This window comes from Vanacampus margaritifer, chromosome 4 (assembly GCF_051991255.1).
Source record: "Vanacampus margaritifer isolate UIUO_Vmar chromosome 4, RoL_Vmar_1.0, whole genome shotgun sequence".
NCBI classification, from domain to species: Eukaryota; Metazoa; Chordata; class Actinopteri; order Syngnathiformes; family Syngnathidae; genus Vanacampus; species Vanacampus margaritifer.
Window position 1 is genome coordinate 16,244,255 of NC_135435.1, and position 27,237 is coordinate 16,271,491.

At 38.3% G+C, this 27,237-nt stretch overlaps 2 protein-coding genes across 2 annotated transcripts in view; one reads left to right on the forward strand and one right to left on the reverse strand.

The window, feature by feature from the left end:
- Window positions 1–1,531: 1,531 nt before the first annotated feature.
- On the reverse strand, window positions 1,532–26,372 carry mindy2 (MINDY lysine 48 deubiquitinase 2). The gene is made up of 9 exons (XM_077563349.1): window positions 25,439–26,372; window positions 24,431–24,488; window positions 20,286–20,350; window positions 12,535–12,693; window positions 12,253–12,355; window positions 9,672–9,814; window positions 6,785–6,958; window positions 3,462–3,647; window positions 1,532–3,301 (listed from the first exon to the last, which is right to left on the reverse strand). The coding sequence occupies exons 1-9, from the start codon at window positions 26,282–26,284 to the stop codon at window positions 3,098–3,100; spliced, it is 1,938 nt and encodes a 645-aa protein (XP_077419475.1). The 5' UTR covers window positions 26,285–26,372; the 3' UTR covers window positions 1,532–3,097.
- Window positions 14,632–27,237, forward strand: part of adam10a (ADAM metallopeptidase domain 10a) — a 42,012-nt gene continuing 29,406 nt past the window's right edge. The window contains exons 1-2 of the mRNA XM_077563348.1: window positions 14,632–15,049; window positions 15,114–15,332. The gene's annotated coding sequence lies outside the window, so the exon portion shown is untranslated. The remainder of the gene's footprint in view (window positions 15,050–15,113; window positions 15,333–27,237) is intronic.

Here is a 27,237-nt window from a genome sequence, read left to right on the forward strand (position 1 = left end):
CTTGTTAACAAAAGTGGAAACAAATGTTAAACTCATAGAAATGGTTAAAATGAATTTTTGACATCTATAGCCGTCAATGGCAGTGAATGAGTTCAAATTAAAATGTTACCAGAATATTGGAACTATACAAGCATTAAAATGTTGCCATAAAGTCATATTGTTCCAAGAATAAAGTGAATAATTTAACAAGACAAAAAAAATAATTAAAATGACGAGAATAAAGTTGTACTGTGACAAGAATAGAGTCATAATCTTACATTTTACACAAGCAAGGTGAGATAGCACAAGGACGTCGTCGTAAAAAGTCAAGTGAAAAAAAATAGTCGCAATGTTATAAGAATGAAGTCGTGAAAATACGTAAATAAAAATGGAGGCGTTACAAGTGTGGAAGTGTGTCACAAGAAAAAAAAAAAGTAAAATTGCACGAATAAAGTGGTAATGTTACAAGAAAAAAATTCAATTTTCTTCAGACAAACTATTCACGTTATTCTTGTAACATTACAACTTAATTTGTATAAATAAGCATCTTTTGTACCTTTTGACTCCTTTTCTTGCCATTTTTTGTGGCAAGTCTATGATTTCTAATATTGCAATTTTTGATTTTTAAATTATTTCCCGTGTGGCCCATTAGTCCTTAGAAGAGACTAATTTATTGGAAAGTCATTTGAGCATTTATTCAATATTCTTGATATCCATCTTATATTATCTTACTAATGAGGACCCCAAAAAAAAAAACTAGTAGATAGACCTTAAGATGAAAATAAAGGATAATAAATAAATGCTCTGACATTGTAAAATTCTGTTACATAATATCGAGCAATTCACTCGAAGTACTCATAGTGCACAGATGTCAACTCGCACACACTTTTTTGTTTCCCCTCACTGTTGTATGACATTTATGCACACTAGTAGGGCAATACTAGTGGCTAGTTTGGTGCTACTAGTAGGTTCCAGGATGCTACTAGTGTATAACACATACCTTATAGTAGTGTTACTAGTGCAGCAGTCGTTTACTAGTTATGTTTTCAATTGCATTAAAGTAGACCAAAAAGTGACGCTAGTAATGAAAGGGGGGGGGGGGGGGAAATGCAATATTGAGGGTGCATAATTAGATTGTTTGTCTAAATTGTTAAGACCTTGTACATGGACCTTAACTCATTCACTGCCATTGACGGCTATAGACGTCATGAATTCATTTGAACTATTTCTATTAGTTCAATTTCCCCCCCCCCCCACTTTTGTTAACAAGAGTATGAAAACCTAGATTTTTTTTTTTGTACATTTAGAACAGATACTATATAACATTTTTGATTAATCGTGAGTTAACTAGTGAAGTCATGCGATTAATTACGATTAAAAAATGTAATAACCTGACCCCTATTTTTTTTAATAATCTTTTCTTTAAAAATAAATAAATAAAATAATTGTAATATTTTTTTCCAATTTTTAATAATCTTTTTTTTTTTTTTTAGAAAAGATTATTAAAAATTAGGGTGTCAGGCAATTACCATTTTTAATCGGAATTAATTGCATGACTTCACTAGTTAACTCACGATAAATCACAAATTTGATATCTGTTCTAATACAATAAAAAACATTCAGGTTTTCATACTATTGTTAACAAAATTGGGGAAAAAATTGAACTAATAGAAATGAATTAAATTAAAATGAATTCATGACGTCTATAGCCGTCAATGGCAGTGAATGAGTTAAGTTGGAATAAGCAGCATTCCACACCTTTTAATTCCAGATCAAATTGGCGACATAAAGAAAAGTTGCCATCAGCATCGTTCTTACATAAAGCAGATGAACTTTGTTGTGTAACACAACCCATAAAAATAAGCCAAAAGGTTTTGTGTTAAGGAGAAGAAGAGTGACCGGAGATGATGATGATGATGATGATGATGATGATGATGATGTCTTGCGCTAAAAAAAGTGAGCCAGCGTGACCAATAGAGTACAGTGTGCAACTCGTAACAAAGTTTGGCTGACTCGGTCAAAAGATCCCGTTTTGTTGGGGGTTGTGGTCCGCTGAGGATGGAGGCTAGCAGGCACCAGTGGTTTGGGAAGCAAATCCTCTTCGTGAGCGTCTTCCTCGTGCGTCGCCTTCCCTCGCTGGACGCCAAAAACACGCACACGCTCAAAGGCGCACGTACGGCAAAGCCATTGAGCATTTAGTGCATATCCTTCATATTCAAGGTCCAGTTACTAGTACGCTTTTTGGCTTCACGGGTAAGATGCTCAAATGGCAAGCTGTTTGGCTACTAGTACAACTAGTGACATTATCACGTTTTACTTGTGCTTCACTCGTTTTGCTTTACTAGTAGCATCTAGGTGTCCTACTAGTACATGGACTGGAAACAATATAAAAGCTATCAAAGCTGTTTGATACCTATCCTTAAGTGGTACTAAAAGGCCAGAAGAGATACTAGTAGTTGAAAAATATTATGTTGTACTAGTGCGCCTTAATCGTCCTATCAATGCTCTAAATTCTCTCTATTTATTAGAGATTTAACTGTACTAGTGCACTCTTTGTAGTCAGTATGACAACTTTGGTAGGACAATCACATGTAACTAGTGAGACAAAATTATGCACTAGTTAACAACGACATGCTACTAGTACAAGGAGTGACACTATATTCTACTAGTTAGCATTTTGCGCTTCACTAGCAACACTATCATGGATATCGAATACTACTAGAACCCCTAGGTTGCACTACTAGGACCACTGGGTCTTACAAGTAGTTTTTTTCCCACTACTGTGTGATATTTCTGTGCACTAGTAGGACTGCGTCTGGCAAAACTATCAGTGGGCATTTTGGTGCTACTAGTGTCCAGAAGGTGACTAAAACATGGCACATGTTGGGCTACTCGTTGAGCCTAGTAGTGTTACTAGTGCTGTAGATGAGTTTACTAGTAAGGTCTAATTGTGTACTAGTAGGCTGAAAGTGGCACTAGTAACACCCAAAACGTTCTTGAAGTGCACGGAATTGTCTCACTAGTGAGGATAATTAGTGTACTAGTGCAAGGGGCCTGAAGTTGGATATGAAGCATACGGACTAACTGCTCAAACAACTTTCCGCACGCTTGCTGGACGTTACAAAATGACACATTTGTCTTTATCCTTGGCTTCCTTCTTGGCCTTGCGCTCGCCACTCGACGACTGCTTTCCCGGGCTGGCCGTGGCCTGGCCGGCGGCGGCGGGGGCGGGCGCCGCGACCGTCCCGGCGCCACCTGCTGGAGCGCCGGCTCCCGCTGCCCCTCTGTCCGCCTCGTCTCCCTCTGCGGCCTCCTGCTGAGCCTGCAACACGCACGTGACCACACGGGTAGGCAGATGTCATCGCAACATTTTTAGAGTGTCAGGCAGAGTCATTCCTGGCTCTTCCACTAGATGGCAGCAGATAAAATAAGCCAGCTCCGACGGTTGCCATTCCTTTAACAGAATCAGAACACACACACACCTGCGCCTGTGCCGCTTGTGCCGCCGCCTGTTCTTGCTCCTGTTCCTGGTAGTACTGCGATGCTCGGCGGTCCTCCTCCTCCTGCAGCTTTTTAGCTAGCTCCAGGTCGCTGATGGCGGGAAGCTGCTCCCACTGGAGGTCCTGGCTCTGCTGCTCCTGCTGCAGCGACAGCGCCATCAGGTAGTCCTGACGCGCACGAGGATGAGGTTCAAATACGACATGTGAGACCAGTCAGGACAAATGGTATTCGGTGGCTTATATATATATATTATTTTTTTTATTTTTTTTAAAGTACAGTACTTTTTTTTTTTTAAGTACAGTTTTGCTGTGTTTAGCTTTTAACTCATTCACTGCCATTGATGGCTATAAACGTCAAAAATTCATTTGAACTATTTCTATTAGTTTTACATTTTTTTCCCACTTTTGTTACCAAGAGTATGAAAACCTAGAATTTTTTTGATTGTACATTTAGAACAGATATAAAATTTGTGATTAATCGTGCGTAAACTATTAACCATGCGATTAATTACAATTAAAAACTTTAATCGCCCAAGTTTTTTATCTTTTCTTTTTTTTTTAATTCATTCACTGCCATTGACGGCTATAAATGTCAAAATTTCAATTTAACTATTTCTATTTAACATTTTTTCCCCAGTATGAAAATCTAGAATTCTATTATCGTACATTTAGAACCGATATAAAATTTGTGATTAATCGTGAGTTATCTAGTGAAGTCATGCGATTAATTACAAAAAAAATTTAATCGCCTCTTGCCCCTAATTTTTTAATGATCTTTTTTTTTTTTATATATATATATAAATTTATGACAGTGAATGAGTTAAAAGGGAAGTCAACGGCCAAAATTTATTGGGACGATAATATGTTCTAGTGGAATATGAGTTAAGCAGCAAAATCCAGTTTTTATCCATCGGCCATTTTGCCGCTTGCTGTCGGGTGAAAATGACATCACAGTTGCTCAGGTTTCGGGTAACAACCAATCACAACTCATCTTCAGAAAACAGGTGAGCTGTGATTGGTCAACTACTGTGATGTCATCTTCAATCAACAGCAAGTGGCAAAATGGCCGCCCTGAGATAGATAAAAATGGCTGGATTTTGTTGCATGACTCATATTCCACAAATGTAATATTAACTCATTCACTGCCATTGACGGCTATAGACGTCAAAAAATTCATTTTTAACTATTTCTATTAGTTTAAAAAAAAATCCACTTTTGTTAACAAGAGTATGAAAACCTAGATTTTTTTTTATTGTACATTTAGAACAGTTATAAAATGTGTGATTAATCGTGAGTTAACTAGAGAAGTCATGCGATTAATTATGATTACAAATTTTAATCGCCTGACGCCCCAAATTTTTAATAATGTTTTCTTTTCTTTTTTATTCATTCATTGCCATTGATGGCTATGAACGTCAAAAATTCATTTAAACTATTTCTATTAATTTAACATTTTAAGGTTGACTTGCCCTTTAAGTACAAAACACTTGAATTTTATCTTTTAGAACTGTTTGTTTTCAAAGATTTATTAATTCGCAACAACATTTTTAATTTTACTTTTATAGAGCAATACATAAAAATACTCACTCATATAGTTAGCATTAGCAAAAAAACGACTAACATTACTGCAGTTTATTGAATGGGTTTGACGGTCCCCATGTATTTCCATTGGCAAGAGAGCTATTCTTCTTGTTAAAAAGAAAATACTTTTAAAAATGGATTAACAGCATTTCTATTCATTTCAAATGGAAAAGATGATTTGAGATGCAAGTGTTTGGATATTCTAGGATGGTCACAGAATAAATTCAATTTATATCTAAAATAACTGCTGTGCAGTACTTTTTTTTTTTTAAGGTATAGTTCTGTTACAATTCCGGTGCAATAGTATTTAATCTTAATAAATTGTTTTTAAACATATTTAGGTACAATTCTTATTCAGCCTTAATGTGCTACTACTGTATCTACTTCTTGGGCATGGTGGTCCATGAAGTTTTTTTTTAGGTGGTCCTTTTTGTAAAGGGTTTGAGAACCAGTGACTAAGGGTTCAATTGAAGCAGCTCTCACTATGATGCAGTGCAGTTCCCCACAAACTCCAATCAAAACAATACACACAATGCAAGCTATATATCTCTTGTTTAAATCTCATTAGATGGTGTAGCCGTACTTGACGTTTGATATACGATATATTCTCTTCCCTCTTGGTGCAAACAACCCGATTGCGCCATGGGTCTCATTAGTGCTTTCTCTAATCTAAAGGTGTTGATTATACCTTCAGAAATTGATTTCCCACCCTCGAACCAGGCCCGTCTGAGTAAACAAGTCATCTATAAAGTCTGCCTGAGCTATTGTCTGAGTGGAGAATTTGTCAGCAAGTTGTGCTTTTGAACAGATGGCTGTGAAACCAGCAAAATTGCAGAGGAGACAAAAGCCTGATGAATAATTAAGGGGCCACTGAGAAGCTTTGGTACATTGTGGAGAGAATTTTTAGGGGTGCGGTATAGGACTATGGAGGGGGGCGGCAATTATGGCTCATCTATTATTGACTATTTTTGACAAGCGTGCACTTGAATTTGGGAAGTGGCAGCTACTGTACATTTCTATTTTTCAGGCAGGACCATGTGCTAGTGGTTAGCATGTCTGCCTCACAATAAAGAGTTCTTTTTGTGTGAATTTAGTCAAACTAACTATAATAATTTGGGGTATTCTAAGTATAAAAAAATAGGGGTGTGATTTTAAATGTCCCAAAATCGATTTTATTTAAACTATTTTATACTGTCTTGCCTTTGTCTGTGTGTGTCTTTATTTGGAGCGCTGTTCATGTTGTACCCGATTTGGCCACTGAGGGGCAGTGTGGTTCCACGCGGTCTAATACGCTGTTGTAGCCACATTAGAGAGTAGAAGGAAAAAGTCACGATCAAGTTATTCCAATAAAAGTTGTTTTTTTTTGCAGTGTGGAGCCGTTCTTTTGGGTGATAAAAGTGCCACGAGTAGCGCGCTAATTAGCATTAGCGAGTCAGACTGGAGTAGATCATTACAATTCCTTGCACATCTATAGATTGAAGCAAAAATGATTGTCAATCAAATCATTTTGAATCAAAAATGGTTCTTAATCGAAAATCGATTCTCAATCGAATCGCACACGCAAAAATCGGAATCAAATCGTGAGACATTCAAAGATTCCCACCCCTAATAAATAAAAAGGAAAAAATATATATGTATTTTTTTGATGGCGTAACAAGGACATCCTGGTTGCGTGAGGAGTAAAATGCCGGTTGTGCTAGCCTTGCCTGCGTCAGTGCTCAGACCTGGTCTATCTGATCCTGCTGTCCTCGGTACACTGTCTCCGGGTCCGACGGGGGCCTCAACCGGAATTCGGAATCGCAGAAGTTGCCATCTCCGTCCACGTTGTGAAGACTCTCCCACACCACCTTCTCTTCTGTCAGGAAGCCTTGATCGGTCACCAGTAAGTATAGCTGGCCCTGGAGATAAACACACACACGCACAGTAAATAAATACAGTGGTGCCTTGAGATACGAGTGACTTAGTTTGGGACTTTTTGAGATACGAGCCGTCGTTTGGTGTTGTTGTTTTTTTTTTGTCTTTGACATGCTGGCTTGTACTTGAGATTTGAGCATTGTATAGTAGCAGTAAACTCAACTCACTTCACAATAAATACCCCCCCACCCCCCCAAAAAAAAAGGCTTCAAGCTCTCTCCCAGTTGAAGTTTAGTCTCACGCAAAACACAAAACAATGAGATTACACCTTGTGTATTAAAAAAAAAAAACACACATATTTTAGCATTTCAGTCCACTAGCTTAATGCTAATTGCTAATGCTAAATAGCAACACAGACGATATAAACAGTTAGGAAGGCTGGAACAGATTAATGGCATTACCATTCGTTCTAATGGGAAAAGATGACTTAAGATACTCAAGGTTCTTCCACATTTTTGAATGATACACTCTTTATTAGCAAACCATTTTCAAGTTGATGTCACACACGCTTTTGGGGCCTCCAGGAGAAACTAGTTCTCTCTCTGAGAATAAAGTGAAGCAGTCATCTGAAAATGTTTCGCCTGTTCATTGAGCTGAGGCACTAGCTACACATTTTCTTTTTGGAGGGCATGGGGTCATGAAGGTGACGCACAAAAGTTTTGCCTGCATTGGCAATGCCAGCGTGTGTGTTAGTGAAGAAGTGAAAACACAGTACAAAGGAGTCACTTCCCCTCTTGCAGATAACAGGAAAATCTGGTCCAGCTGTGCTGATAATAAGCAGCTGCAAGCACCTCAGCTTTGTAGAATCACATTTATTTATAATTGTAATGAGCAGTTACATGTAATGACAGTTTTAAAAAATATATATTTTTAAAAATCACATTCACAGCAGTGACAGCTACGCTGTGAAGACTGAGGAGTTTCAACAAAGATTTTTTTTTTTTTTTTATGTTTAAAAAAATGACGGCCATCATATCTAATCTATATAATCATTAAGAGGCCTAATCTAACGATACAAAGTTTTTTCCTTTAGATTTTCCAAATTGGTCAATTTGACCCACAACATATGGTTTTATGGGCAATGGTATTATTTTCATACATAGTATTCACCAGCTATATGGCGATTTTATCCTTGATTATATCACAGATTTTTTTAAAGACTACTTTCATGCATTTGTCTTATTTATATTTAGGACTTATGAACATTTTTATTTTTTTATTTAAAACATTTAGAGTTGCACATTCAGTGTAGCAAGAAGTAGCACCTGACCGATTTTTTTTGTTTAGCCCGATTCCGATATTTGGCAAAATAGAATTCTGATAAATGACTAAACAGACATTTAATAAAAAAACGTAAATAAAAACAAATGTACAACAATAAAGATATGAATTACAGGCAGAACTTAACTGTTTTACAAATACTTTATCCTTTATAATTTAAATTTACAACAGAGAGAAAAATTGGCAAGAATTGTTTGCCTTGGGGGGGTGGGGGGGGGGTAAAGGCCATTATTATTAAGACAAAAAAACAGAGCCAATTTTAGCCCATTTTAAAATAGCTTAATTTTTTAAAACAATTTTGCACACTTCTTATAACTCAGCATTGGACTGTTTTCATAATTGACCAATCACACTGAAACTCATGTGATCAACTAAAATTCAAGTGCCTCTGAAAAACCCCAAATAAAGCTCAGATGTTCTAGTAGGCTTTTCTTGCCTTTTTTTGTGTGTGCTTTCTAACAGGAGCCTAAAGTTTTTGATCGCTATTTGGAACAGTTCGTGATTCCCTCCACCTTTACTAAGGGCCCATTTCTCAGGTTAAAGGTCACATTAATGGTGAAAACATTTTGAAATGATTTATCTTGATGTCATTTTTTTTTTTATCACAAAAATCTGCCATTTGAACAGGGATGTGTAGACTTTTTGTATTCACTGTAATTGTGTGAATGCCGCAGCCTTCAATGAATTAATTAATTAATTACAATTACAGTGAATACAAAAAGTGAATTGAATCCACGCAATGAGCGCTTCCATTTCTTTCAGTACCAAAATTCACATCTTACCCACAATTCACCATTTTGTAGCCTACTTTTCCCCACTCATTCTTAATGGGAGATTCTACATTTCACATTTACTTCCACATTTTTCATCCCATTCACTCCGTTCCAATTTCAAACTATTCCTAATATTCACACCATGGCCGCTTTTATTTTTTTCATTCCCAGGATTCACGCCTTACCCACAATTCCCCATTTTGTACCCTACTTTTCTCCACTCATTCTTAATGGGAGATTCTACATTTCACATTTACTTCCACATTTTTCATCCCATTCACTTCATTCCAATTTCAATATATTCCACCATTTCACGCCATGAGCTCTTCCATCTATTCCACAGGTTTTCATTTAGCCTTCACACGCAATTTCTCCAGAAATGGCATTTTATGTGATTTTTGATCTTTTTTTGGGGGTGGGTGGGGGTAATACATTTGTATTTAGTAACATATTTCTCACATCATCATGTTGTGTGTAGAATTTTGAGCGGAAAAAAAGAATCTAGTCCATTTTGGAACAAAACAAAATGTTGACAAAGTGAAGCATTGTGAATACTCTGCTAAGGGTATATTTACATAGCACGGAACAATAATCTTTACCGACAACGATGATGAATGCCAGTCTGGTTTTTCACACATTTTACCTTGTATTTAATCATGGTGCTGAAGTGGTTATTCCTGAAAAAGACGCAAAGTTCTCCCTCCTGCACGGTGGACGTGAGCTCACACAGGCCGTGGTACGTCAGCTGAGTGGCCGTGCTGCTCAAGAACTGCTCGGCCACAATGCCTGCCACACACACACACACACACACACACACACACACACACACACACACACACACACACACACACACACACACACACACACACACACACACACACACACACAGAAATAAGATTACAATTGGTGGCAAAGTTGAAGCATGCCTTTAATCTGCCGTACATCTACAATCACAACACCCTCCTTACTCATCAGCCACAAACTGGAAAGCTTTTCTGAAAAACCTGCAGTAATTCAATCTGTGAGTAAGGCTCAGTTTTGATTGACACTGTCAGGGAGGAATTTGTTTCAAAATATGTTTATTTTTAGCTGTGCTTTTCGTTGAGGTTTGTTAATTTGCTAGCAGGATTATGCAAAAAGTGGACTTACTTTTTTAGAAGGCGGGCTCACGGTTGACCCAAAGTAAGAATCCATTATATTAAAGCAAGTTTAAAAAAAAAAAAATCACTGTCTTCAGCTTTTTTTTTTTATTTGACTTGCAAGATGCTAGCGCTGTATCGTGAGACAAGCAAGAAGTATTGCCACCCCTAGTATATATATTCTTTATCCTCTGCAAAGAACGAATAATATTACTTAAGAGTTGAGACCAGCTCCTTGTAGTATTCCCGATGTCTGTTTTTTACTGCCCCCCGGTGGCCAAGTTGCACACAAGAAGGAGCAACACAATTTCCATTGAATTATAGCAAACAGTTATTTAAAGGATAACAATATAGAGTGCTATTTTTGTGCTACCCCACAAGCACAATAATGAACTAAATTAAACTAATACCTCTCAAGTTGATATCGCACAGGAGTAGCCATGAGAAAGGTGAGGCAGCTGCTCGCGAAGGCCGGTGTTGAGTGGCCAAATATTGCGTGTCCAAGTTGAAGTGTGCCGTGGAGGGAAGCATAACTTGTGTTAAGTGGGTCACCGGTGTGTCGCCGACTCGCCACATGCGCGTCTCGCTTTGATCTGCACTTGGCTGACGGTTCGTGTCGAGTGGGTTCGCAGTGGTGAGCCCATTAGCAATATGCACTGTAGTGTAACGTGCCTTTCAATGGACTGATGTAATGCATCAGGTCTGCTTCAGCGTTGTTGTGTATTTGTGAAGCAATAAGTGAAATATAGTGTTACCCAATTACATACCACAAGATGGTGGTAAAGCATTATTTTAAAGAATATACGTTTGTATTGTTATATTGCTACTACTGTAGAGGTGTCAGGCAATAAAAAATGTTGACGTAATTAATCGCATGACCTCAATAATTAACTCACGATTAATCGCAATTTTTATATCTGTTCTAAATGTACAATAAAATATTTTTTCTACAATAAAATATTTTTTCTAAATTGTTCTAAATGTACAATAAAATATTTTTTCTACAATAAAATATTTTTTAAGTTTTAATACTTTTGTTAACATAAAAGTGGAAAAAAATGTTAACTCATTCACTGCCATTGATGGCTATAGATGTCAAAAATTCATTTGAACTATTTATATTAGTTTAACATTTTTTCCACTTTTGTTAACAAGAGTATGAAAACCTACATTTAAAAAAATATATTTTTGTCATTTATACAGTAATTTCATAATAATTCATACAATCGAGTTAAAATTAAAAAGATGTATTGTACTGTAAAAAAACGAGTGTGGTATTGATTTGTGTTGAGGTCATCTTTCTGCCACTAGATGGCATAATTGCATTTGTAAGACGTTGGCGACAGCTCAGTGCATTATTCTTTTCATATTAAGAGCTATCTAATAAGAAGTAACTTGTGAAATTCCGCAAATTCTTAAAATTGTAAAATACAACTTGATCCCAGTCTCCACAAATATATGCATTATTATTACATTTATTACTGCTCAGTTTTGACAAGGACGTGCCTGCTGCGTTGCAACTGGAATTCCAGCACAGGCTTTCCAATAGAGACTGGAAAATGAAGCCTCATGAAGCCTCATGAAGCACTTTTACTATTTTTTTACTCCTCTAGATGGTGCTCTTGGTTCAAATATAAAGGCTAGTGCAATGAAAATGTATTACATTTCCACTGCCTTTTTAAACCAATAGTGCCATCTAGAGGAGTCAAAAAATATCACAAGGGCTTCATGAGGCTTCATTTTCCCATCACTACTTTCCAAGTAAGGGGCGGGCATTAATCACGCGTAAAAAAAAAAAAAAAAAGAGTGGCGTTAAAGGAACTTTAACTTAACTCAAAATCAACGCACTAATTTTGACACCCCTCATTGCTACATATTTTGCTTCACTGTTTGAGTCGAAATAGCTTTTTGCTTAAAAGGTTACAACACTGCGACATCTTCATATTATGATTTACTCATTTTAGCCAGTTTGTGGACTGCAACCAATTGGGGCAAATAACTTGTAATGTGTTTGAGTGTAAGACAAGCGGGGGAGGAGCAAAAGGAGAGAGCACAAGGAGAGAGCCCGGGGAGAGACGTACTGACCTTCGCCTGCCAGCTCGCTGTTGTCTGACTGTTTACAGGATATTATCTTCTCCACCAGCTGGTTGTAGCTGCAGTTGCCCACTGCCTTGACAATGTCGCACATCTGCAAATAAAGATAGGCACTGTGGGGAAAGAACACTCGCCAAGGCGGCACAAACTCACAAAGCTACCGTTAGTCATGAGAAAAAAATGCAGCGTTGAAACATGCACCCTACCTGCCTAGGATAAAGTACCGCAATTGTTCTAGCTCATTTTTCACTGCTGTGAAAGGCCAAGCCATACCTGGGGGTCCACCAGCCAGCCGTGGTAGAGGGGGATGTCCAGCAGATCAAACACAATACATTCTGGGGTGTACTCGAAAACTCGCACGCCTGTGAACTTCACATTCACATCCAGGCCCGTCTGTAGCTTGTGTAACACTGCCATGGCGTCGCTCATGTTCTAGGAGGAGAAAAAAAGAGAACAGGTAGGAGGATAAAGCCATTTTAACTTGGGATGTTCAACCATCCATTCATGGAATATTCGCAGAATTGAGTGTTCTACTGATAATCTCATCGAATGATTAAGTAATATTTTATTTTATATAAAGCCTTAATTAATGAATTAATCATAATTTTTTTTTTTTAAAACGCAGATTAATCATACTATTAATTTTGACCCGAGATGATCCTTCAGTTTACAGTAGATGGTTACGTTAAAGGTAGCTTAGTTTGTGTTTGAGCAATAAACATAATGACATGCATTAAAGTAAAACATTGAATAAATGTTTGCGTATGACATGTCAAATTACTGGGGTCATTTTTTTCCATTTTAAATTATGCAAGTAATTAACTGATTAAAAAAAGACGAGGATGAGTGTGTGCAATGGATAAAAAGGTTTTCAAGACATCCTCAAATATTAAATGTCGAAAAAAATAACGCAGGAGCACTTTAAATTTGGCGGGCAAAAAATGTTGATTAAAAAAAAAAAGCCTAAACGATTAATCGTGATAAATAAAAATTCTAAAATGGGATTAATCTGATTAAAAAATTTAATCGTTTGACAGCTCTAATAGTAATTTATTGTAATATTATTTATTTACATTATTATTATTTTTTTTTTTTATATATTATCTAAAATATTATAAAAAAATATATATATATATATATATATATGTGTGTATATGTATATATATATGTATATATATTTAAAAAAAAAAACATTTATTAAATTTTTTTTAATTGATTTGTTTGTTTGTTTTTTAAAAAAAAAAGGAGAGCAATGATGATGTCAAATCGAATGAACAATACTGAGCTCTCCTGAAAAAAAATAAAAAATAAAAATAAATTTTTTAAAAATTATTTACATTATTAAATACAATACCAGGGACCAATCAATTAATTTTCCAGCCGATTTAATCAGGAGAACTCTTTTAAATACATTACAACATAAGACAAATATAATGACATTCAAACACGCCTCCCAGCCCCCCATCAAAAAAAGGTAAACTTTTTAAGTTATTTTATTAATCATATATTTTGGAAACAACTCAGCTGCTTAATTGGTAATCGGAATTTTACTAGGCCAAATCTCAGACTCGACATCTGCCTTACAAAATTCCACATCAATCGAGCCCCACACAATACTGTGCATGTGAGGTGCAGGTGAGGCGTTCTGTTGCAGTATGTGGCTTTCAAAGTCAGAGCCTAGCCTGGTGAGTGACGTGGGTGTCAGCAAATGACCGTGTAGAGTTTGCTGGCACAAAGTTGGGCACACATGTGGGTATCTGTGCAATATTGTTGCGTTCAGAAAAAGGGTCATAGTCATACAGCAAATAGTGAAAAATTGTGACTAATTTTTGACCAATTTTTTTTTGGGCGTTCCCGGAAAAAAATGACAGGAATGAAAAGGGTTAATAGTTTACACAGTAAACATACATTATCCTAAAACAGATTCAAATCATGTCAATCTTATTTTACCCTTAGGAGGTAATTGGCCTATAGATAGCAACTCAGGCTAAACTTAGATTCATTTAAAAATCAATTAGTTGTTGATTAATTGATACAGTTTGACACCTTTAGAAGATTAAAAGGTTAAAAAAAACAAAAAGGTTCATTCATAAACAGCCTAGGGGATTACTGTAATCCTGTTAATAAACATAAAGTGATGAAAACAAACATGTTTTTTGACCCAGCCATAAATAGCATCCAGTGCGACTGGTGTACTGTACATTCTAGCCTGCACACTGTCAGCATAGCAGCCCATTGATTTTTCTACCTTTACAAGAAACCATTAGCTGCTTGACTGTTACTGCTTTAAACCATAGCACCGCCTCCCTCCTTCGGGTCTGTCCGCTTTGACCATGCGTAAGCGCCCTTTAATGACATACATCTGACATGATAATGCAGTCCAGCAGCTGCCTAATGAAGGCTGCTGGGCCATTGAGCCATGCAATCAACAGGATGATCAGTGGAGAAAATTGAAGCCAAAAGAAGGAAAGAGACACGCTAATAAGACATCAATCAAATGATTTGATTACTGGCTTATCTTGGTGTAATGCCGGCATGTTCCATCTGTGTGAAATAGGAAATCATAGAAAAACAAAGCACTTTATGATGCTAAGAACGTGTGTACTAAAAAGTCTTGTAGAAACTCACTGCACAACAAAATGGCTGACATTGAACTGCTTGAAAGATTCAAAAAGAGAAAGCGCGCAATGTTTTGTGAAAATAGAAAGTTTTTGTCCTCGGCAGGAGTAAAAACGCATTGAATGAACACATTTCTACCTATTTAAAAAGCATCCATGATTTCGAAAAGGTGAGCCCTAACCGTCGACTTTTCATTGCCTTGTGTATACTCAAACAAACGCCTCGCTATGTAGGAGTTGTGTGGAACGAGCGCCGGGCGCCCACACACCTGAGAACCCGATGAATCCGAGTCGGACCCATTCTTGCGTTCAGCCCCAAAGCGTCTCCCAGCTGGCTGCAAGCCACGCTGCCATTAAAGTCTGGACTCAAGATAAGCCCTGCAGCTGAGCCCGCTTATGACAATGACGTCTGAGCGCTTCAATATTTTCATTACGCTACTGGGAGGAAACAAGGTAAGCAGATGCACGCTACTGAATCAGATACAAGAGTGAAACCAAAAATTCTTCACTTAAAAAGATAATCATGCTTAGTATAATAAAGGTAACAAAATGTTTATCACTGAAGTGTAGTGTGTAGTCCTTAGCGCCGTCTAGCGGTCAAAGAGTAGCTAGCATTTAGAAGCACGCAGGAGCACATTTCGCTAGCATACCACCAATTCTTATTTTGCGCGAGCGGACGAGTGCTCTGCGAGCGACAGCGACTTGGCAGCTGTCGTGAAAACCGGCGAGAGACGCCGAAAGATCGAGCAAGCCGGAATTAGCCGGAGCAGCTAACAGGAGCGGCGAGCTGGAGTGGCTAACAAGAATGGCTAGCGGGAGGAGCTAGTAAGAAGAAAAGAAAAGCTACAGGTAGTAAAAGCTTACGAGAGCAAAGCAGAAGGTGCCGTACAAGCGACGGGCCCGAATCCCGAGAGTCAGTGACAACCACTGGCAGGTTTCAGTTGTTATCGAAGTTCTCTTTTGGGAATCCATAGCAGGAAGATGGCGGCGAAACATGGCAGCACGAGTAAAGTGAGATTACACCCATGTAATAGTGATTACTAGACCTACGATTATAGATTTAAAAAAAGTTTATGCGATACAACATATTTTTTGCATACTATTGAGTCTTGACATAAAAAGTCTTTTTTTTTTTAATGAATGAATTATCAGTTCATCAGTAGATGGCGCTAGAGATTACTGACTGTCCCATGAAGTGTTTTAGAACTGTACTGTACTGTATCATACAGCGCTGTTTCCTGTTTTGCCCGTCTCTTAGCTAAATAAGTTAACGTGAATTTACCATATTAACATTTATATTTTACTTAATATGGGGGAAAAAACTTTGGAAAAATACATCAAAACCTGTTTTAGTAATATTATTGACTTTACGCAAAGAGGAAAAGTCGATTTTATTTCAACGCCGTATCGCCCAGCTTTAGCGTAACATTGTTTACAGCGTAGATGAGCACCACGGCCCGAGAGCGTCTTCACGCTTTTGATGCTTTATGCGCAGCGTTGAGGGGTAAATCCCCGGTTCGACACATTTGAGAGTGTGCAGATTAGGACACTGGCGATCTTCACAGACGTCGGGGTTAGCCCAAGCTTTGTAATGGACCACATCTGGTCCATCCAACAGATAAGCGTTGAGCAGTAGCGCCATCAGATGATGTGATTAGCGCCACATCACTCGCACTCATCTGGGCTGCTGATGGATCCCAGCTACAGGAGGTCATTAGCAACGCAACGGGCTTGAACTGAAAGGGTTGAGCTAATGTTTCACACGGAATTGGTCAAATGCATGAGGGGCTGACATGTAAATAGTATTACTGTACAGTACATGTATGGATTCATATCCAGCGTTCTATATTAGGGTTGAACATGTAATCAAATTAAAATTGTAGAATGCAATTTTGAAATCGCAAAGGATTTAGTTTTGAAAAAACAAAACGGGCTGATTTCGGCCAGATGGTAGGCTTTATTTTAGGTGTTAAATGAAAACCGATTTTGATCTACCTCAAATGAATCAAATTGAATTTAATTCGCTTGAATTATTTGGCAGGACAAATGCTACATCGAATCAAATCGGAATCCCACTGAATCGAACCGATTCGAATAATTTTGCATGAAAATGCACCATACTTGAATTATTTGCATTATTGCCATAATCTGATTAACGACTAATTGACTTTTGTTTACACCACACTTGTTTGGTAGAATTTTGTGAAGTTGTTGTGAACGCTTAAAGTCAAAGTGTTTAGTGAAGTCACAACTCTAATTGAAATAAATAAACTATCTTATATATTAATTGATGGCTCGTTTGCCTTTATTTTAGTGAAGGCTTAACCTCAGACCAAAACTTGAATGTTGTTTATTGTAATCCAGATGAATTTATTGTTTGTTAAAAAAAAATACTACAAATATTTGCATATAAAATCACAATCTTAAGGGAAAAATATGCAATTAAATATTTTTTTCTAAATAGTTTGCCCCTATACTTTGTCCTAGTAAGACAGTTTAGCGCACTAGTAAGGCACGTTAATTTAATAGAACGACTGTGTCTGAGCTGATCCTACTACTGGAAACTAGTTGTTTGCTTGAACAACTTTAATGGTACAACTGGAGGGAGCCCTTTGGGATAAATTGCGGCCCTTCATGTTCATGAATTTCTAGTGTGCTGTGGTTTGAACAAGTACTCCTGGGTAAGGTATTAAAACAAAGGAGACGTCGTTAAAATTAGGTTTTTACGATGAGACGTTTGCCTTGCAACGGTGCAACTCACTCAGCTCCACTGAGACAAATACACATAGCAACACCGGACTCTTCACTTACATAGCTCCTCTGAGTAAATATTTAACAACCGCTAAAGAGCAGCGACTGCTATTTTAATCCTCATACACTCGTGTGACAAATGACGTATGAACGTGAATGTAAAAATAGAACTGTTGTGAACTCCTGGTGTAAACGGTTCAATCCAACAGGCAATGAAAACAAAAATCCTTTCTGAATGCAGTGAGCAGGGCACACGTTCACAATTAATTTACCGTAGTCGTTGTCAGATTCAATTTTAGGCTTAGACCAAAAACACAAAATGAAAAAATGGGCCACTCGACTGAATTTGATTTTAATACTTAATTGGTCAGGTGACCTGTAGCATCATTGGCAACAGGGGAACACACAACATTACATCTGTGCTACAGGGAATTTGGTGCGCTCAGTGGTCGACTTGTGGCTATTAAGATGGTATGTCTTGTGTTCAATTCTTTATTATTGCAATTCCTTCATGCTAACTATGTCGAGCAAAAAACGCCAAGTGGTCGGACAAATATGCACAATAGGAATTTGCATGTATGGTGTTCCACAGGGTTCAATTTTGGGGCTTCTGCTGTTTTCATTGTATCTGTTGCCCCTGGGTTCCAACTTAAGAAAACAGCGGTGGTTGTTTGAAAGAGCTCTATAAATATAGAAGTGAATTGAGTGATGGGAGTCAGCGCTTAATGCTAACATATAATGGGAAACACCATTAATGGACTAACAGAAATTTGTATTCCTTGCTATTAAGTTACACTCCTTGCTGAAGTTTTCTATAAAAGTGACACACAAAACAAAACACGAAAATGTTCAACTAAACCTTATAATCACAACATCCACTAGCTTAATGCTAACATATAGCGGGAAACACCATAAATGGGCTAACAGGAATTAGTATTCCTTGCTATTACTGCAAAACTGATAAACAAAACAAAACACAAAAATATTCAACTAACCATATAATCACAACATCTACTAGCTTAATGCTATCATATAATGGGAAACACCATAAATGGGCTAACATAAATTAGTATTCCTTGCTCTTAAATTACACTCCCTGCTGAAGTTTACTATAAAACTGACACACAAAACAAAACACAAACATGTTCAACTAAACCATATAATCCCAAAATCCACTAGTTTAATGCTAACATTTAATGCGGAAACACCATACATGGGCTAACATAAATTAGTATTCCTTGCTATTATACTCCCAGCTGAAGTTTTCTATAAAACTGACACACAAAACAACACACGGAAATGTTCAACTAAACCACATAATCACAATACTTCCACTAGCTTAATGCTAATCTATAACGGGAAACACCATACATGGGCTAACAGGAATTAGTATTCCTTGCTATTACTGTAAATATGATACACAAAACAAACACAAACATGTTCAACGAAACCATATAATCACAACATCCACTAGCTTAATGCTAACATATAATGGGAAACACCACTAACAGAAATTCACAGATTTCCGCTATTCACGGGCCGGCCCGGTCTCTATCCCTCGCGAGTCGCAAGGGTCCACTGTATATTGTAAAAGTAGATTGATTTCATTTTTGACTCCCAAATGAAAATGGAAAGAACAAACGATTCTTCACACTCTCGACCTGAGCTTCCAGTACCGCCCACTGTTGTCTGCAACAAAACAAGTGGTGCACGGACACCCACATGCATTAGAGCTCCCAGGCCAGAGTCTCAGTCTCGGATTAGACTGCCATAATTACCATGCAACGCAAAACTCGAGCCCCTCCCTGAAGACGCCGCTGATTTATTTAAGAAGTTGCGTTTCAGCCCCGCTTAAATTTAGAAAGCCGGTGCCACTGAGCAACTAAGCATCAGCGAGCGAGCGAGCGCGCTGCCAAAAATTTCTCCTCTCCTTTCAAACGTGGCTTCAAATCATCCACAGATGTGCTGCTGGAGCAAGGACAGGCCGCAACGTAGGCAGGCCACAGGAGATGGGAGGAAGCAGAGGAAGTGCAGCGCCATCTCCGATCCGAGTGCCTCGCATGGTCAACCGCACACGCAAAAACACACAAAGCAAACCGCAGTAATAGCCTGAGGCTGAACCCGGTCGTGCGTTTCTAAGCATTCGCCGCCATTGCTGAACGACATCCCACAACCCTGACCTCCGTTGTTCAAAAGACGCATCTTATGTAATACGGAGCGGTGGAGAAACAGTACTAAGCTTCACTTTTATGAGGTTTGCAATCAACTTTGCGTAAATGTTTGCAGTAAAAAAAACATCCTCTTACATATTTTTTTGATGACATTACAGTAAAACGTTTTGCTTTTGTAGCGAGCTGTCAGTATGATGTAGCGCTCAGCCATTGCAAACTACAACCATATTGATAAAGCTGTTGCTAAATTCAAGGCAGGATACACCGTGGACTGGTCGCCAGCCAATCGCAGAGCACACTTACACCTGTCTTCAATGACCCAAACACATTTATTGGAATGTGGGAGACTCAAACCAAGAACCTCAATAGTCAGTACTGTTAAGCTGACGTGCAAAGGATTGCCAGTGAGCGTACGTTATTAATAGAAGCATGATCATTTGTAATGCTGTGCATTGATCTGGTAGATATTGTAGTTAGGACTTACCTGTTCATAATTTAGCCGCTGGGCCTCAGAAATCTCTTTAGGTTTGGTTTCCAGGATGTAGTCTCCTGCAGGGGCACATAAAGACTGCTCAGTATTGCCAAGACAATCATAGCGCCTACTCGCAGACTGCATCGTTCCATGTTGAATTTCCTAACCCTGCAAAACCAAACGACTTGTACATAAAACTCATCTGAAGGTTCTATTTCAGAGACCGCTAACTGCCTGCCATACGCATTTTACAGTAATTTCTGGACTATAAGCCGCTACTTTTTTCACTTGCGTTCAACCCTGCAGCTAATACAAAGGTGCGGCTTATACATCAGATAACAAGGGGGCGCACTATAAAGGAAGCGCAAGAGAGTCAGGCAAAGCAAAACAAACCAAGTGAGCCCAAATACAGTAGGAGAGACAGAACGGGAGCGGGACAATTTGCAGCCTCATAAAAAAGAAGGTAGCGGGAACCTGGTGCGGTAACATTAAAACACCTACAGTCGGGTGCGGCTTATATGTGTAACAAACTTGAGTATTCCCCAAATTTAGCTAGTGTGGTTTATAGTCAGATGCGCCTTATAGTCCAGAAATTACTGTACTTAGGTATGTACGTTATCACATACGTTCTCAAAACATAAGCTCCCATGATTTCTCCTTAATATACTGTTGCTTATTGTATGAAATTTGTCAGTGAGATTGGCATTAGCGATCAGGTCCATGAATTCTACGAGGAAGCTTTCGCCAATGTTGGTCACAATCAAATCGGCCGACAGGAACTTGAGGGTAGCGGCAACAAAGAAGAGAACAGACTGTGCTATCAATGTGACGTTTCTCGCATTTTGAAGGGTTAGGATTAAAACTGAAAATTTAAATTAAGGTTAAAGGCTATTTCAAGAGACAGTAGTTCTAGTACACTCATCTGTTACTTATTTTTATTCAGAACGATTTATACCTAACCATTTCATTTATACTGATTGTGAACATTTTTTCACTCTATTTGGAAGAAAATTAATTTTGTTGGTGTTGTCTGGTTTTGCGATGAAGTGATAAAGATCTCTTTGAAAGACTTTTGTCTCCAATTTTTTTCAATTAGCCTCATAATCATATAATAATTACAATAATAATGATCATCATCATCATCATAATGCATCAGGTTTATAGATTAATTTAGAATTCCCTTAATATTTTTTCTTACCATATTCACAAAAAAACTGCAATGTCCGCTTTTGTGTTTCATTCACATTTACGTACGTTTTGACATAAGGGACCGGGGCCCCGCCCACCCAGGGGATAGTATTTTTTTTTTCACATTACCTTTAAAGAAAATATTGTTTCTGTTTTATTCCTGTGGAAGTTGATGGAAGTTAATGCAGGGAGGAGAAAAACTTCCTGGTTTCAAATCTTGTTAGGAGAAATAAAGTAAAACCCAAAAGGGGAAATAACACAGAGCTAACACCTGGCAAGTAATTTCATTGTCATTTTTTTATGTGTAAGGTGTTGGGCCGTAGGATAAAAAAAAAATAGATTTTTGTGAGAAAAAATAGGGATCATATGAGAACTTTCAATTGGCTTAAAGCTAAGGTAGGGAGGACTAATTGGTTTAGTATGTTTTATTGCCATCCAGTCTTTTCAAAAATGATACGACATGATAACATATTGAAAATTTTGCAGACCCCCAAGTTAAGGCTCACAAGCCTGATTTTGAAAACCAAGCTCTAAAGAGTTCCCAAGCAATGTGATAGTAAATGAGCCCCTGTCAGTCGTTTCCAAAGTATAAGCACGGTCATCAGAGTCCCCACCGTCTATTCTGTTGCTGTTTGAGAGTTTGATTGACCTAACTTTGTAGCTTGGCTTCTTCCCCCGCAAAAAGATGCAGCTACTGTATTTCCACTTGATGATTCGTAAATCTGATGGAAAGTAAAATATTCGCACCATTGCCATGAATGTGCTATTGTAGTCAGCTAGTTGTCAAGCACTCACACTCTTGGGACTGTTTGAACAGAATGGGAAAGCGTCACCATTTCTCATCGGATTCCAACATAAAATGCGGCTCATTTGGAACGAGAGAGACATTATTTTACTGTTGGTTCTGAAATGTTTAAAGATCAAGGGAGAGAGTAAGGATAGAAAAGCAATTAGGACTTTTTTTTTATATTACGGGGAAAATAAACATTGAATTCATTTGCCTTGGTGTTCATTCCCAATGCATATCAAAGTCACAAGCATGCATACTTGCCTGGTATCTGGGGATTATTGCAGTGATATAACAGGCGTCTTTAAAAAGTGGGAAATTTGGGAATTTAACATTTTCTTTTTTAAACAATTTGGCTCTTAACTGAAGCCCACCATCATGACTGTCATGCTGAAAAGTCTGTGTTGTGTTTTTTCTTTAGTTTGGTTTTGTTTGTTTGTTTTCGCTGTCTGCCTTTCGCACATGTCCCCCACACGAAATTAAAAACTAAAGGTGATAGAGCCTTGCTATCCATTGCCCCTAAATTGTGGAATGCACTTCCTTTTGTGCAGAGAGCTTCCTTTAAAAAAAAAAGAGAGAGTTAAAAACACTTTTTGTCAGGCAGGCATTCTGACAGAATTACAGTAGTTGTTTTGATTTGTTTTATAAATAAATATTTTTTTTATTTTTTATTAAATAAATATTTATTAAATATAAGATGATTATTGAGAAGTGAGTCATTAACTGCACCTATCAGGAGAAAGACACTCATCTAAAAGTAACCCACAAAGATTGAATTGAGGCAACTTGAAAAATAAAGGTCAAAACATTCTCAACAAGAAAAATTCAGTCACCTCGATTTAACCTTTACGGATTATCGTGAACTGACTGACTGAGAATCACACAGACATATTTGTCAAAATCGACTTCTTTTCAACTCAACATGAGGCAAAAGTGAGCTTTGGTCTCCCAACTGACAGCTCAATGCATCACGAGCTGCTAAGTGACGCCCACCACCCTCTGAATCATCTGTCGCCCTTGTGTCAACGCACTAGGACGACAGATTGTGCTGAGATTAGAAAACTCACAGTATTGTCAAACAAACAATGTGGAAGAACATCTCCAGTCTAACAAAATATTAACATTAAATTAGCAATGTAGTATACAGTGAACCAGTTTCAGACCCACCTGTGATGGGTAAAAAGCCATAATATGGAGAGACCAATTTAAAAAAACATGAAACTTGTAATACTTTTAGCGCTCTGCTCACATCAAGTAAGAGGCAAACCGGGCTTGCTTGAAACATAAAACAAAAGCATTTTGATAATTACAAGAGTATTGTATATTAGAACACCAAAATGTTTGACCAAACCAAATAATTCTAACGATAGCATGCTATCTTAATGCTAACATATACCGCGAAACTTGAAAATTAGCATTGATCATATCATTCTAATGGTAGCCTGCTAGCTTAATGCTAGCAGACCTCAGTGCTGTCTGGCATGTTGCGGCACAATGTGGTAGGCTACTACACTAAAATGTTCGACCAAACTTTCAAATTTTATCTAGCAAAAGCCTGCTAGTGCTAACTTAAATGAATGCTAACAATGTGAAATGGGATAGACAGACTAATGAAAATTAGCTTCAATGTCACAGTAATTGTAAATTAACCATCAAAGAAATGCTACATTTCATACTACATACTTTTATTTTAGACAAATTTGAAGCAAGACTGTTTCTGCATGAGAAAACTGGTCGCCAGTCAGTGTTAGTGCGCAAATAAACAAACAGCATTGGATTTGCCATTAGTGTGAATGTGAATGTGACTTCTCATTCACACCTACTGGCAATCCAAAATCTTCAATCAGCCTATAGCCTGAATTTAGAGCAGAGAACATGCAAAGCCTGACATCAAAACAGGCCTTGGTCTTTCACTATCCTATGCTAGGACACAGTAAAGTCAATCCATCAATATACGGAACCGTACATTTTGTTTTTGTGTTTTTTAAATAAATGTTACTAGAGTGGCGCCAACTACTTAGCCAATAAAGATGATTGTAATTCTGATGTGTTCGACCAGAAGTCAAACACCACAAAGATCCAGGCCATGTTCGAAATAAACGACAATGCCCGATTAATAAATAAATAAGAAATAATAATTTAAATAATAATGCCGATTAAATGCTGAAACAGTATCACTCACCAAGATACTCCATCAGTTGCTCGGCTGTAATAATCTCCATCATCGGAGGCATTTTAACCTGTGACAGAGAGATTCATAAAGCACAACTATGTAGGGTACAGCAGAGATAAGGTTTAACATATTCATCCATTCATTTTTGTCTTCATTACGCACTTGCGGGTGAGCTATGAAAATTATTCATTTACAAATACTGCATCTTTGTTCATATATCTGTTTGTGACAGGCAGAACCATGAAATGCTCTTCCACTAGATGGCACAGTAATTTTTCCTTTTACCTATTTTTTTTTGTAGCATTTTTGTTTGGTGATGTGCTGCAAGAATGTAATGTAAAATAGACTATTTCAATATGTTTTTAAACAATGGGTGCCAGCTCAAACTGTGCATAATGTTACTACAGTGGTTTCAACTTTTTTTTTGTGTGCAAATCCATCCATCCTTATAATATATTTTTTAATAACAGTTAAGTTGTGTTGACATTTTAAATACAATACATTCACATTTATAAATATTTGTCTAGGTATTTTTTTTTGTTTAACTTTAATGTGGCGTACATTTTAAATGAATCAACATTTTAGAAGTGTGTTACTTTCTTGTACTGTAAGTGCAGTTGTATTTAACATGTAAATACAACACTGTTGTGTTAAGAAGTGTTTGTCTAAGTACATTTTGTATTTAACTTTTATGTGGAGCATTTTCTTCTATTTAAGTGCAGTGTACAGTGGCTTACAATAATAAACTAGATTTTATACAACACAGTCACTGATGGTGTAGTAATGCTACATTTGCCTGACTTCTGTGCAGGGCAAGCCGCATGGGTTCAGTGACAGTGACGTTGGGAATGTGCATGAATGTTTATTTGCCCTGTGATTGACATTTGACCAATGCAGGGAGTAGTCTGCCTTTCTCCAACTCAACTTGACCCTGAACGAACGTCTAGCCTACGTCAAAATAGCTTTTAATATGGAATATTCTTCTTAGGAATTAAGACCTCTAGGTGCTTGTTTTACCTTCCAGGCAAGCAGAAGCACGTTCATTATGGCCAGCAGCGGACAGGGGCCATTCTCGTTCTGGGTGATGATCGGCGTGTTCTCCTCCCTCCACTTGATCCACTTGATGTGGTAGATGGACTGGCCGGCCGCTCGGTCCTTGGCGCACGTCGCCTTGGTGCCATCCAGGCCGAACTCGCCCTGCAAGGCCAGGGCCAACCCTCGCTCCTCCAAACCCTCACTGTTCAAGTCCGAACTGGGGCACGAGTTGAGCTTGGAGAAGGACTCGTCTAATGAGTCCAGGCTGCGGGACTCGCACCCGCAGAGGCTGGCGTCCGGGTCCGGGTCGCTGCCGCTCGCCAGCCCCTCGGATAAGGCGTGCGGGGCGCTCAGGTCCTCTGGGATCGTCCTGCCGGGGAACAGGTGGGTGGGTTTGGCAAGATTGGTGGGCTCGTTTCTTTCCTTCTCGTCCACACCTGAGGACGGCCCGTCGGTTTGGTTGTTTACTAACTTTGAGGCACCACCCTCCTTATCTGGATCCGACTCCATCCCGTTACTGATCTGCTGCGCCTCCGACCGCGAGCCGCTCGACTCGGCGTTCTTCCTCACCTCCTGTGCAACCAGGACTTCCAGGACATCCGCTAAATCACACCTGCCCGCACCGGGGCTGGCGTGAAGGGTGCTAGGCTCCTCGGCGGTGCTGTTATTACAGCTATCCTTATCCAGCAAAGTACTGAGACGAGCCTCACTATTTGTGCATTTCTCCACCGCTCCTTTCCCGCTTCCCGCGGCAGGACCGTCGCCGGTGTCCGCCCTGATGGTGTCGCTCCCGACGACGTTTCGATGCACGTCTGCATTTTTCTCCATTTCGATTTAGCGACTGTCGACAGATTCTAGCTAAATTGCAGCAGCAGATTCGGTCCAGAAGACGCCATGACAACTCTACCGGTGACGTCATCAGAATGAGAATTTTTCAAGCCAAGTAGGGGGCGCTCGAGACGCAGCAGTCAGGTGGTGATGCATTTGAGGACCCTCGGATATTTGTGAGAAGCCGTCTAATTAAGATTTCTGATTTGTGTTCTTCATGATGTCTAATTCACTTTTGCTTTTTCCTATCCATAACACATTTGAGATATCTAAGATGATCTAGCAGCACGACTGGTTGTACGGTGGAAAAATGCTGACATTTTAGACCTAGCAGGTCATGCATTTCTTTATGCAATTTGTTAACACTTTTGTATTAATGATAAAATTGTGAAGTACTTTAATCCTTATCTATTGCATGATTGATTGTTGTTGCTCACCATCAGAAAATGATCAAAGTCTCTGCAACCTGACTTTGTGATTGCTATTTATTATTTATTATTATAATATATTATTATTAATTATTTATTTATAATTATATGCTATACGCAGATGTAAACGAATGAGAAGCAATCCTTCAAGAGGGGTGGGTGTGCCTATAACATTTACATCTGGCATTTTTGCCTTTGTGTATGATGATGATGATGATTATTATTATTAGCAGCAATATGTTATGAAGATCACTATCAGAGGGGTAAGAGAGACTGCGTGACCCAAGTCATGGCGGTGGCAGTCTTCAGGGAGAAGGAAGATGTGGCCGGCTTATTTAGGGAGAAAGTAGAGAATGGAGCAGGAACCAAGCTTTTTTTTATTATTTTTATTTTACACCCTTAATAAGCAGATTAATACCTGTTCACAATCCTGCAACCTCAATAGGACTGGATGGATGTAACTTCATGTGCGCATTGTCTACGTGAGAAAGGAGTGTACAATTTCTAAAATACTACATTTACCCT